Source organism: Malus domestica, chromosome 14 (assembly GCF_042453785.1).
Source record: "Malus domestica chromosome 14, GDT2T_hap1".
In the NCBI taxonomy this organism is placed as follows: domain Eukaryota; kingdom Viridiplantae; phylum Streptophyta; class Magnoliopsida; order Rosales; family Rosaceae; genus Malus; species Malus domestica.
This window is the reverse complement of record NC_091674.1, coordinates 326,101-337,613: the sequence shown is the minus strand read 5'-3', so window position 1 is coordinate 337,613 and position 11,513 is coordinate 326,101. Positions and strand designations below refer to the sequence as shown.

The 11,513-nt window shown below is 39.2% G+C and overlaps 2 protein-coding genes across 3 annotated transcripts; both read left to right on the top strand.

Annotated features, from left to right (window-relative positions):
* The first annotated feature begins 79 nt into the window (after positions 1–79).
* LOC103414842 (NADPH-dependent aldehyde reductase-like protein, chloroplastic) lies at positions 80–1,453 on the top strand. Its single transcript, XM_008353208.4, has one exon. It carries the CDS (start codon positions 475–477, stop codon positions 1,300–1,302), a length of 828 nt encoding a protein of 275 aa, XP_008351430.1. The 5' UTR covers positions 80–474; the 3' UTR covers positions 1,303–1,453.
* Positions 1,454–6,733: 5,280 nt separating this feature from the next.
* Positions 6,734–11,209, top strand: LOC103453871 (TATA-box-binding protein 1). 2 transcript variants are annotated; one of them, XM_029092371.2, is made up of 9 exons: positions 6,734–7,242; positions 7,943–8,030; positions 8,299–8,370; positions 9,099–9,149; positions 9,493–9,537; positions 9,646–9,738; positions 10,498–10,599; positions 10,686–10,759; positions 10,901–11,209. In XM_029092371.2, coding segments are annotated over exons 1-9 (606 nt in total). In that variant the 5' UTR covers positions 6,734–7,162; the 3' UTR covers positions 10,902–11,209. The 2 variants fall into 2 exon arrangements, with proteins under 2 accessions (XP_028948204.1, XP_028948203.1); XM_029092370.2 differs by having other exon boundaries at positions 9,099–9,206.
* The last annotated feature ends 304 nt before the right edge of the window (positions 11,210–11,513 follow it).

Here is an 11,513-nt window from a genome sequence, read left to right as displayed (position 1 = left end):
CTTTGCAAAAGTTCAATTAAAAATAAAATTATTTAGTTAGTCAAATGGTAATAAATAAATGAACCGCTCGTAATATTTCAATACCTATTATATATTGATTAAACAATTTCTACTTTTATTAGTTTTTTACATATATGATTTTCACAATATAATATTACGATTCGAATCGTAATTATGAGTTTTGGCGAACTAATTACTAACTATATTTGTGTAGAAAATTTGTGCAACTAAATCTCATTGATTAGAAAACACTTCACGTGGCGTGTTATCTCAAGAGTTATTATAAAAATACATAGCACACGTCACCACCACGTATGATTCGTCTCTGTCACCGTCACGTACATCAACATATTAATATTTGAGATGTCTAACTTCAGTATTTCGAGTATTCTTATGTAAGTGCTGACGCATCATCCTCACCAAATAATAATATATCTCCATAAGCACCACCTCAGATCTCCAGTCCATCAAGTCATGGCTGCACAAACTCCTACCAGAGAAGCTGAACACTACTCTTCTTCTTCCCCTTCCCCTTCCCTGCCCCTCAACGGCCGCGTAGCCATCGTAACCGGCGGTTCGCGCGGTATCGGCCGTGCCATTGCAGCTCACCTCCACTCCCTCGGCGCAAAGGTCGTCGTCAATTACGCTTCATCAAACTCAGCGCAAGCAGATCAATTAGTCTCCGAGCTCAACCAGACAACCCCAAAATCGCAAGCGATTGCCGTCCGAGCAGACATCTCGGACCCGGACCAGGTGAAGCAGCTCTTCGACAAAGCCGAGCAAGAATTCGGGACCCAACTCCACATCGTCGTGAACAGCGCGGGCGCTTTGGATCCCAAATATCCTAGCGTGGCCAATACGGCGGTGGAGGACTGGGACAACACATTCAATGTCAACACCAAGGGGGCGTTTTTGGTTTCTAGGGAAGCGGCGAATAGGGTTACGCGCGGCGGCGGTGGGAGAATTATTATGATTACATCGTCCGTCGTCGGGCGGCTTCCGCCTGGGTACGCAGCCTACGCGGCCTCCAAGACGGCGGTGGAGACGATGGTAAAGATTTTGGCCAAGGAGCTCAAGGGCACCGGAATAACTGCCAATTGCGTTGCGCCGGGGCCGGTGGCGACGGAGATGTTCTTTGCCGGGAAGAGTGAGGAGATGGTTAAGGGGATTGAGGATGCTTGCCCTCTGGGTCGATTGGGCGAGCCCAAGGATGTGTGTGGGATTGTGGGGTTTTTAGCGGCGGATGCTGGGGAGTGGGTCAACGGCCAGGTCATTCGGATCAACGGTGGATTTGTCATTTGATCAACTCTAGCATTTTGTGTGTATTTGCTGTTTGTCTTGTGATTTCAATATTTCGGAATCAGATTCGTTGTTGTGATTCCGATTTCGATAACACGCTATTTTAAATTTGTATCAATGTTGACGGGGGTCATACATACATAAGTTGTAAATATTTTAAGAGTCCTAAACCATAATACCTGTATATAGAAATATAACTTCCTTAAAATCATAAAAAAATTTGGCCCCAACTTGGAATCAGTTGTGTATTACTCTTCCTGGCGCTGAAAGTTGTCTAATGATTCGTGGAGAAATGTTTTTAAAATGATTGAAAACGTTGTTGTTAGTGAAATTGATTTTTGATTCCAAAAGCACTTTTAAGTGTTCTTTGAATAAACACTTAAAGTGATTTTTTAAGATTTACTTGAATTTTTACTAATGAATAGTTTCAAAAATATTTTCAACAAAACTTTTTCAGTCATTATAAAAACATTTTAATGAATATAGGTGAAGAGAGGAAAGAGAGATTGGTTCACTTTCTCTTATTGATCTTTGTGTGTTGTACTGAGGATACAAGCATATATCTTTATATATAGAGGTTTTCATCTGATGCTTATTTGAACGTATGAAGAACATTTACATTCTAAAATAGTGAGAACCAAATTTCCACTATTAAACCTGTAATCTTGACTTTCATTCTTCCGACTTTCACATGTTTACTTTATGTGGACTTTCACACTCATTTCATAACAGTAAGAGCTATGTATGTGGCGGAATAAAAATACTTATCAATGACTAGACCAAATAAAACAAGGGTCAACATGTAGCAAACAAAGCAATTAATCTACATCTTCCACAGAATCATTCCTTGCAGAACTAAAATGAAATCTCAATCTATAATAATTAAGGGTGTTACTTGCATAGAAAATAAAAGAAAACATTTAACACCTTGAATAGCTTAATGCCTTTGCGTAGGTAACCATCTTTGGCACCAATATGCGCAACTCCACTTGCATTTGGTTTCTTATCCTTGAATTTCCATGTGCATGCAGACCCGAGCATCCAAGTCTTCTCTGCGTATTTCATAATTCCAGCCAGACACATCGACATAGCAATTTGCAAGCAAAGAGATTTGGTAGCAGCTTGTCGTCCTCAAATGCATAAGCAGTAATGCTGTAGGGACTGCCAAGGTGGACCAGAAGAAACGATGCCCACAAATTCATGATTTCATGGCCATCACATCTGGAGATCTTTCCGAGGGCGGTAGTCGTAACTCGTAACCCAATCCGCTGATAAATAAGCAGTGCATGTGATAAAATTTCAGATCCAGCCGTTGGCAGCGTACTTCCTCCGCGTGATAAATGTCACTTGGAGAACTTGTAAGCTGAGGTTGCTCACAAGTCGCCCGGATGTCCCATTTCATCCAGAACTAGCACCACCTTTCTTTCCTTCTTAATAACTCGTAATCTGAAACCCACGATACCGATATTTTGAACACTACTTCTTCCTTGTATTACCAAACCTAGCTAGTTAATCTTCTTATCCAAACCTAGCCAGTCAGAAATTCTAACGAATGGTGTAATGTGGCAATGATTTAAACCTCAATGGTGGTAGTTTGATTTTGAGAACCTGAAGAGATTTTTTCAAATCACGACAAGTCTTATTGGGTACAATTGAGACACTAATATTTGATAAATATATACGGTACATATACACACACACACTATTATTAGGAGAACTTTCTTTGTCAACCAATGAGGATGAAATCTCAAATTTGCCTTTAACGTAATAATGATTTTTAACAATTGCTCATAAAACTAAGGGCGTTAAGGTTATTTCAATTTACAACTCACCCTGATGTAGGTACTACAAGAAGTATGATCCCTATATTAAATGTGGATGTTGGTGGTTTTTCATCTTTCAAAGCCATGTTTTAGTTAGATGTTTAGAAACTACAATCTTTAGTGTTGAATATTTATCCTATCAGTTATTGTTGGATCCTTATATAGTAAAAAATCAGCCAATTATGAATTAAAAAAGTAATCTAAGAAGAGAGAGTTTTCTCCTTTCTTAAAGTGTTAGGTTTGGCCGTGTTGAGTGAATCCATGATTAGCGGCGTTGAGCGAATTCGTTGCCCCCTGATTGAGTGATTCCCAGGTATTTATCCCCTTGTTCATTTTATTAACCCTTACTTCTTTAACGTGTCACACGCTGTCCTAATTTTTCTATATTCCACAACTCCTTATAGCCTCTCACACATGAATATCATGTGTATGTTGCTCGTGTTAAATTGTTAATAAGATAACGAACATATGTACAAGAGGGTCAGTACTACGGAAAAAAAAAGGCAGCTATGAGATATATGAATAAGTTGAGGTTCAACTATAAAATCAATTGACAATATGAGAAATAGTCCAACTACTTATAAGCACATGCAATGTTCCTCCTCTCACTAATGTGAGATTCATTCTCAACACGTCATTCACGTGTGTCGAATTTTCAAGTCTAACACGTGGACAATACAACTCGGATTATGTGGAGCACAAGATCCCTCCTCTCACCAATTTGAGATTCATTCTCAACAAAATAAACATTGTCGAGCATTCAAACTGAATTTGAGAAAAAAGAGTGCCTTGCTACAAAGAAACAAAATATATAGCCTTAATTCATCAGGACATATGTTATGACATCCGATGGCTCCTTGAACCAAATTGCATTAGTGTAGCCAAGACCAAACCTGTTAACTTGTGAACAATATGGTTTGCCTCCCTTCGTGCATGGTGACATTTTTATTACGGAATAGACTATAGAAGCTATAAAGTACCAAATATGTTTATGAGAGATGCCAAGTTCGAAACAACCTTCTCTTTGTTGATTCTTTAAGAATTAACACTGAATTTGATAAGAAGCGTAGTATATTTAATTAATAATTATGGATTCATGAACAATGAAGGAGTTAATCGAGTAACACATACAATAATTTTGTTGTAGAAAAAAATGACTCAATTAATAATCTTGTGAAGTTTTTCTTGAACAAAATAATCTTGTGATGTTGAAATTGAGTTTAATCATGTTGTTGACACAAATTCAACTTGTGAACTCCAATTGCCAACCTTTATCCTGCTTGGACAAACACAAAGTTTAAAATTTCTGCAATTAAAATGACCTATTTACTTGAGTGACACATGTCATTTTGACAATTTTTATCTTTGGTTTTTAATTTTTTTTTATTGAAAATATAAGTTAAAGGGTTATCATTGTAAAGTGAAGTTTAAATGAGTGACTAAGAGCACTTCCACCCCTAGCACAAATGCGCCAGCACCCAACGTATTTATCCACTCACTGAATAGTGATAGACCACAATAAACAGTAAGGGGGCGTTTGTTTGAGCTCGCTAGCTTTCGTTGGCTTGGACTGGATTATGTAGTAGTCCAATCCTGTGTTTGTTAACAGTCCGGGACTAAGTTTAATGAGATTAGAAGGGACTCGCGAGGACTAACTCCTTTGCTAGCAAACCCGTCGAGAACCATGGGATTAGCGGGGACTAACTCCCTCTCGTCTTCCTCTACTCCTATGTTTTCACAAACGCCGAGAGCCACCATCATTCCCCCTCGCCAATTCCCCCTTCCCCTCCTCCTCTCTCCTCGCTTTCTTCTCTTTCTGCTCCGCCAAGATTCGAGCTCAGCTTGAACTCGGCCGCCACGGCGAAAGTTGCTCCATCCTCTTCATGTTGCAAGAATGCACGCTGCATACAAAGTCTGCTTCTTTGCAACTCTGGCCACCTGTACCTAGACTTGAAACCCACCACACCCACCGCCTAATTCTCAACACCCAACCACCAAAATTTGAAAAAAAAAATAAAATCAATTCGATAACAACAACAAACTCAATAGAAAAATTCTTCATTTTTTCCCAAAAAATTAAGAGATTTTCTGTGAAAATCAAAGGAGGGGCGAAAACAGAGTGGTTGTGAAATCCATGACGCCGCAGAGATGAGCCTCTGCACGATTTTAATTTTGCGTGGGATTTGAAGTTGGGAAATCATAATATGTGGTGCCATAAATAATTTAGATGAATCACAACAGCAAAGAAAAGGAAAGGAAAAAAAAGAGAGAACAAAAGGGGGTGATGAATGATAATGTTTTGAGGGAGGAGAGACTGGAAAGGAAAAGAAAATGACGAAGAAAGGGAGAGGGTCGGAGCAAATTAGGAAGAAAAAGGAAGATCAGAGGAAAAAAAAATTAGGAATGGAGATGGGAGTTTCCAGAATGATAAAAGAAATAGACAGTGGTAGTAATAAAATATTACTAAATATGTATTAAATAATATAAAATATTAATAAAATATGAATGAGAAAATATAATATTAGAATTTGTTGTTATCCTATTTTTTAGTCCGACATTGCATCAAACGCTTCACTAAGTCAGTCCAGCTTAGTCTAGTCTAAGTCAGTCCAACTTAGTCCCTGAAGCTAGTCCAGTCCAAGATAGTCTGGTACAATAAACGCACCCTAATATACCAAATGCATCTCCAAATCTAACAAAAAATTACTAGTCAATTTTATTAAAATATTATTATTTTTCCTCTCAGTCACAAACACGCACGGACACCCAAAAGCAACTCACTTACCAATCCAACACAATCCCAAAAGCTCTCTCTCGATGTCTCTCCAGTCAGTCATGGCTGAAAACGGGCACAAACAACAACAACAACAGTCATAAGAAGCTATTGTGCTCCTACCTTGGCCTGAGCCTGGGCATTTTCCTGGCTTTAGCTCTCGATAACTTTCAGGCTCCAGACCCAAGTGGGCAAGCTCTCTGCCCAAATGTGGCAGGCGGAAGAGCAAGTCAAGCTCATGACTTCCCGCCGAAAAAAGGACTCCAAAGCCAACGCCAGGGTCGTCGAGATCTTTGCCAGCCACTGCAACTCTTGGCAAGCCAAGGAGAAGCGGCTGCTACACCAAATTGATGCCGCCCATCAAGAATTTGGCCACCTCCATGCCAGGATTCTAGAGCTGGAGAAAACCCAGGACGATTCCAATGCCAGGATTCGGGATTTGGAGAGGGAGGTTGGGGAGAGGGACGACATGATTGGCTTCATGGCCACCAGAGGCGAAGGTTGAGGGTGTGAGCGTGAGATGACGTCAATCGGGCCGGTCCGTGCCTCTGTCGATTTTGGGCTGGCCTTGAGACCAACTTGGGCTGGGTGCCAGCCTATCTGATGGGCTGGAGTGGAAAGCCTGGGTGCCGGGCCATTATTTTGGCTAGGTGCCGGCCTATCAGTTCCTCGGTGGAATTGCTTTAAGTGTCAGCAAATGAGATAGATGATAGAGCAGGGAAGATTTAAAATCACAAGACCAAACGGGCAATATCCGGTAATTGCAAGGGATTGACTGGCTAGGTGAGAATAAGCCGGTGGACCTATATATATAGAAAAACGACAAAGCGGCGAAGCCAAGCCAGACAACAAAAGGGGAAGGCCTTCCTCACAATCTCATATAATCCTCATTCGCATTTCCTCCGCTGAGATACAAAACCCACCCCCTCACCCTCATCTCTCTCCAATTTCTTCCATCAAAACCTATAAAAGAACGTCTTTTTTGAAAATTCCTACCCCCATTTCCCAAGTTTCCCGCGAATTCTCTCCGATTTCAATTTCTCAACTTTTCATTTTCTTTCCCGATTATTGTCGAAACCCTAGATTATTGAAAGCTCAGAAATTGTGGAAAAAGGAGGTTGTGCAGATCTGATTAAGGACGATCAATAGACCAATTGCTTGGAACCCAGAAGAAAATTTAAAGAATTAAACTTTGATTTGATATATTTCTTTACCGTAAAGTAGTATTTTTGGAAAATCGACAAAGCCTTGAAGTGGGATACTGGGAATGGGGGATCAAGGTGGATTAGAAGAGAGCCAACCTGTGGATCTTTCCATTCACCCCTCTGGCATTGTTCCCACTCTTCAGTAAGTCTCTCTCTCTCTCTCTCTCTCTCTCCCTCATTTAGTTTGAAGTTTCTAGTTTCGTTTTCTCGATCCAATATCCATGTACATGGCTTCTGAATCGAGTTTTGCGTTGTGGGTTTGCTTCGATCTGATTGGTTTCGCGAGCTTCTGTTCGGAGTTTACGGGGTTATGGTGGTTTTCAGCAGGGAAACGGAGATGCAAAATTATGGGTTCTACTGTTTCATTTGTATCCGTGAGATGCTTTGTGTTTTTGAAAAGTTGGAAATTTGCCCATTTTTGTGGTGGAAGTTGACTTTTTCACCCAACCCACATGAATTTTTTTGTTGTGTGTGTTTGTGTCCTTTGTCTAAAGCTTGTAGGACTTGAGTTTTATCTGCCAATGAAACCTTTCATTAAATGTTAGTCTCTGTTATTGGAAATGAAGCTGTGGCTAGCACTTGTCATCAGAAGCAGCTGGTTGATAGTCTTTGCATTCTGTTTGTTCTGTGGTGGCCTTCTTGATCACTTCTTCTTTTTGCAGTTCTATTGTTTGTTAGCGGTAAAGTTCTATTTTTCGAAGAAAATTAAGACTTGGACTATTCCCATGCATAATCAATGTTTTTTAATCAACCCTATACGCCTCCCTTCTGTGATTAATAAAGTTCTTTATTTCTGAAGAAGAATAGTGATGATTTATTCTTGCCCATGGTTGTGTTTGTAGGAATATCGTATCTACAGTTAACTTGGATTGTAAATTGGATCTTAAGCAAATTGCGTTGCAAGCTCGAAATGCAGAGTACAACCCCAAGGTATGCAAGGGTTTTTGTAAGCTTGGCTGTATAATTCGTTCCAGTGGTATGTTGATAATCTTAGTGGTGCTTGCTCACTTCACTAAAATACTTTATAGAGGGTCCTTAGTGGTGCTAGCTCACTTTACTGATATAGTCTTGCGTGTGCCATTGTTTATACCTGAAACCATACCTACAGTAAAGTCTGGTTTTGTTAGCATATTTTCTGGCTCTTTAGACATTTTGGAGAACTGAATACTAACTTATTTTTAATTCAATGGTCTTTCAGCGTTTTGCTGCTGTAATTATGAGAATAAGGGAGCCTAAAACTACAGCTTTGATTTTTGCCTCTGGGAAGATGGTGAGCCCTCCCAAAAACTTTTGAGGATTGTATTTGCTTTGTTGTAATATCATTATTGGAAGCGATTTGCTTTTGAATCTTTTTGCTCCTGTTCAGTTCCTTCTTTTGTGGAAAATGTCTTTGTTCTTTAAATCTATGCCTATTAGTGAGATCTGATCAAACAGTTTATCTTATTTGAATCGTACCCCATCTGATTGCACTATTACCTGTTGATGCGTTGCATCAAATTCAAAGATGATTATGTATTTGTCGGAATGCGTTTGGAATCCTACATGATGAGTGTATCAATTTTTGGGTGCAGTCAAGTAATGATATTGCTTAATTCAGAGAATATCCTTTACAGGAGAGCATTTTTTGGTTGCTAATTTTGACTATTGCATCTGAATTAAAGTGTATGTTTGATTGGTTATGGTCCTTCTGGATTGCATGTCTTGTCGAAAATGTATGGTATGTTGATGCTTAAGCTATATATTTGGTGATGGACTGATCCTTTTATGAGTATGTTTATTTACTAAACTTCTATGGTAATAAATTTGGCTTTAAGTTTACTCATGTCACAACCCTGGTAACTACTGCATTGCATTTTGTCGACCCTTTTCAACTTGATATACACCCTCTCCTTTCCCCGCTCTCCCTTATTTATGATTTTAAATCTTGAGTTATGCACCCATCATACCTTGGATGCATCTGGTTAATAGATTTAAATTTTAATCTTTATGGTACTTCAGGTATGCACCGGTGCAAAAAGTGAACAGCAATCAAAACTGGCAGCGAGGAAGGTATCTGTTGAATGCTTACAGATTGGTATTAACATAGCAAAAAACATAGTGATATATGCGAGTTTTCGTAAGTTTTGACCTGATTTTAGGCATTTTAAGTCTGGAGTAGAGTGACAGTGGACTTTTACCCATGCTTTGGAGCATGGAGCATCAGTCTTAAGTATTGCAACTTTAAATATTTTTTCATTTGTTACTGGTCGCGGTCAGGAGTGGAAGTGGTTTTAGAATCGATGGTTATTTTTTCATAATTTATCTTTTCATTTAGTTAGAAGAGTGAATCTTATTAGGTTGCAAGGAATAGTGTCAGAGTTCTTTTATCTGATTTGATATTTTTGGTTCCCAGTATGCCCGAATCATCCAGAAGCTTGGGTTTAATGCTAAGTTCAAGGTCTCTCTCTCTCTCTCTCTCTCTCTCTCTCTCTCATGTGTTCAACCTTTTAAGAGTATATTATATTTTTTAATTACTTCTTTTAATACATGCTTGTCTGAGCATCAGGATTTCAAGATTCAAAATATTGTTGGCTCCTGTGATGTTAAATTCCCGATAAGACTTGAGGGTCTTGCATACTCCCATGGTGCCTTTTCAAGTGTAAGTGAGAACCATCTGTCCCAGGCTTTAGCATTTCATAACACTAATATGATTCGATATGATTTATAGGGTTTTTTTTTCTTCATGTTTTTTGTTTTTGTTTCATAATTTTTGTCTATTGATTTTAGATTTCCTTTATGATTTGATGCCAATGTTTTTACAATCAAGTTATCTTCTTATGTGGGTATTTTTCATTTTAAGGGTTATAATCAATGAGATCCACGTATTTTGCATGCCTCCGAAGAAAGTTTTATGAAACTAGGAGTGCATTGCTTAAAACACTATTGTAAATATTTAAAACGCAAAGCGAATTTCATAGAAAGTTTGCTGAAACTGGGTGTATTGCTTTCTTCACGACTCCAGACCTACAATGGACTCACATTCATTTAACCAATACAATGAACCCACATACATTGGACCAGTACAAGGACCGTATAGACCCAATAGTTGTAGACTGAAAACTTACTTTGTATCAATAAGACAATGTATATGCTCAGTACATGAATCATATGGGGTCAAACAGATTGTTGCAGGCTAAAATATAGCTCATTTAGATTATAGTTTTACTTAGGGTATGAGTGCTACCAAAATTCAGCAGTTCTGATGCTTTAGTTTGGTGTACAAAGTAAGGCCTTGTATGGAATATGTCCTCTTGCTTTTGTTTTTAATTGACTTATGAAAACGTCGTAGTGGCTGGAAGTGTATGCTTCGTAGTGGTCTCAGGAAGAACTAGTATTATCTTGTGTTATTTGGGTGCAGTATGAGCCAGAGCTTTTCCCGGGGCTGATATATCGAATGAAGCAGCCGAAGATTGTTCTTCTTATATTTGTGTCAGGGAAAATTGTTATTACGGGTGCAAAGGTGATTTGTTGTTCTATCTAATTTTAATAACTCGTGCTTTTGTGTTTGGACGATCTGCTAACGTTTTGTTTAATTTGACCTCATAGGTGAGGGATGACACATACAAGGCCTTTGAAAACATATACCCTGTCCTTACAGAGTTCAGGAAGGTCCAGCAATGGTGCGCCCTCCCTTCCCTCCATAACTCTCCACATACCAAAAAGAAAGCATAATCTGTTGCATGATGAATTCTTAATTTTGGATGTTTGTTTCTCTCAAAAGCAGCATATTGCTAATTGATTTCTCTTTAATCTTGTTTTAGATCCTGCGTATACCAGACGGCGTGAGCATTTACTGGCTGGCAGACACATCTGAATGTAGCTTGTGGTGCTGTCGTAGGCATGCCTCCTGCTGCTGCTGGTGAAAGATATTTTTGGTTAGTTCTGGTTTGGTGGCGAAGGGGGGGGGGGGGGGGGTGTTAGCACTTAGCACTAAGGTGTGAATATGTAACAGGAATAGCAAGCTTTGTTGTTGTTGGTAACTTGGTGCGGCAAGATGATGCGCCAGGGCAGGGTTGATGGGATTGTGGATGTTGGAGAAAGTTATAAATAAAAACGGTTGCAGTTTTGAACTTTGATGGTAGAAACGTTTTGATTGAATCTCAAATGATAATGTGTTTTTAGGTCTGATTCAGTCGGTCACTGTCAATCTAGCTAACGACTCTTGAGTCGCTGATGATTCAATACCATTCATAGTACGAGAGCTGCTTGGAGTTTGTTCTTGTAGAGATTACCGGTAAGATGGCCAGACGGTTATGAGGAAATCATTGTTTGATTAAGACCCACAAGGGAAATGAAATAATAATACAAGGGCAGACGAATAGCCAATAGGCAATGGTGTTGTAACTTGTGAGAAGGGTAGGGTTCTGATTTCAC

Coding starts and splice junctions, on each gene's coding strand:
- LOC103453871 (XM_029092370.2), top strand. CDS start 7,163: ATGGGGGATCAAGGTGGATTAGAAGAGAGCCAACCTGTGGATCTTTCC. Junction 8,371..9,098: donor TTTTTGCCTCTGGGAAGATG/GTGAGCCCTCCC, acceptor ATGGTACTTCAG/GTATGCACCGGTGCAAAAAG. Junction 9,538..9,645: donor GGTTTAATGCTAAGTTCAAG/GTCTCTCTCTCT, acceptor TCTGAGCATCAG/GATTTCAAGATTCAAAATAT.
- LOC103414842 (XM_008353208.4), top strand. CDS start 475: ATGGCTGCACAAACTCCTACCAGAGAAGCTGAACACTACTCTTCTTCT.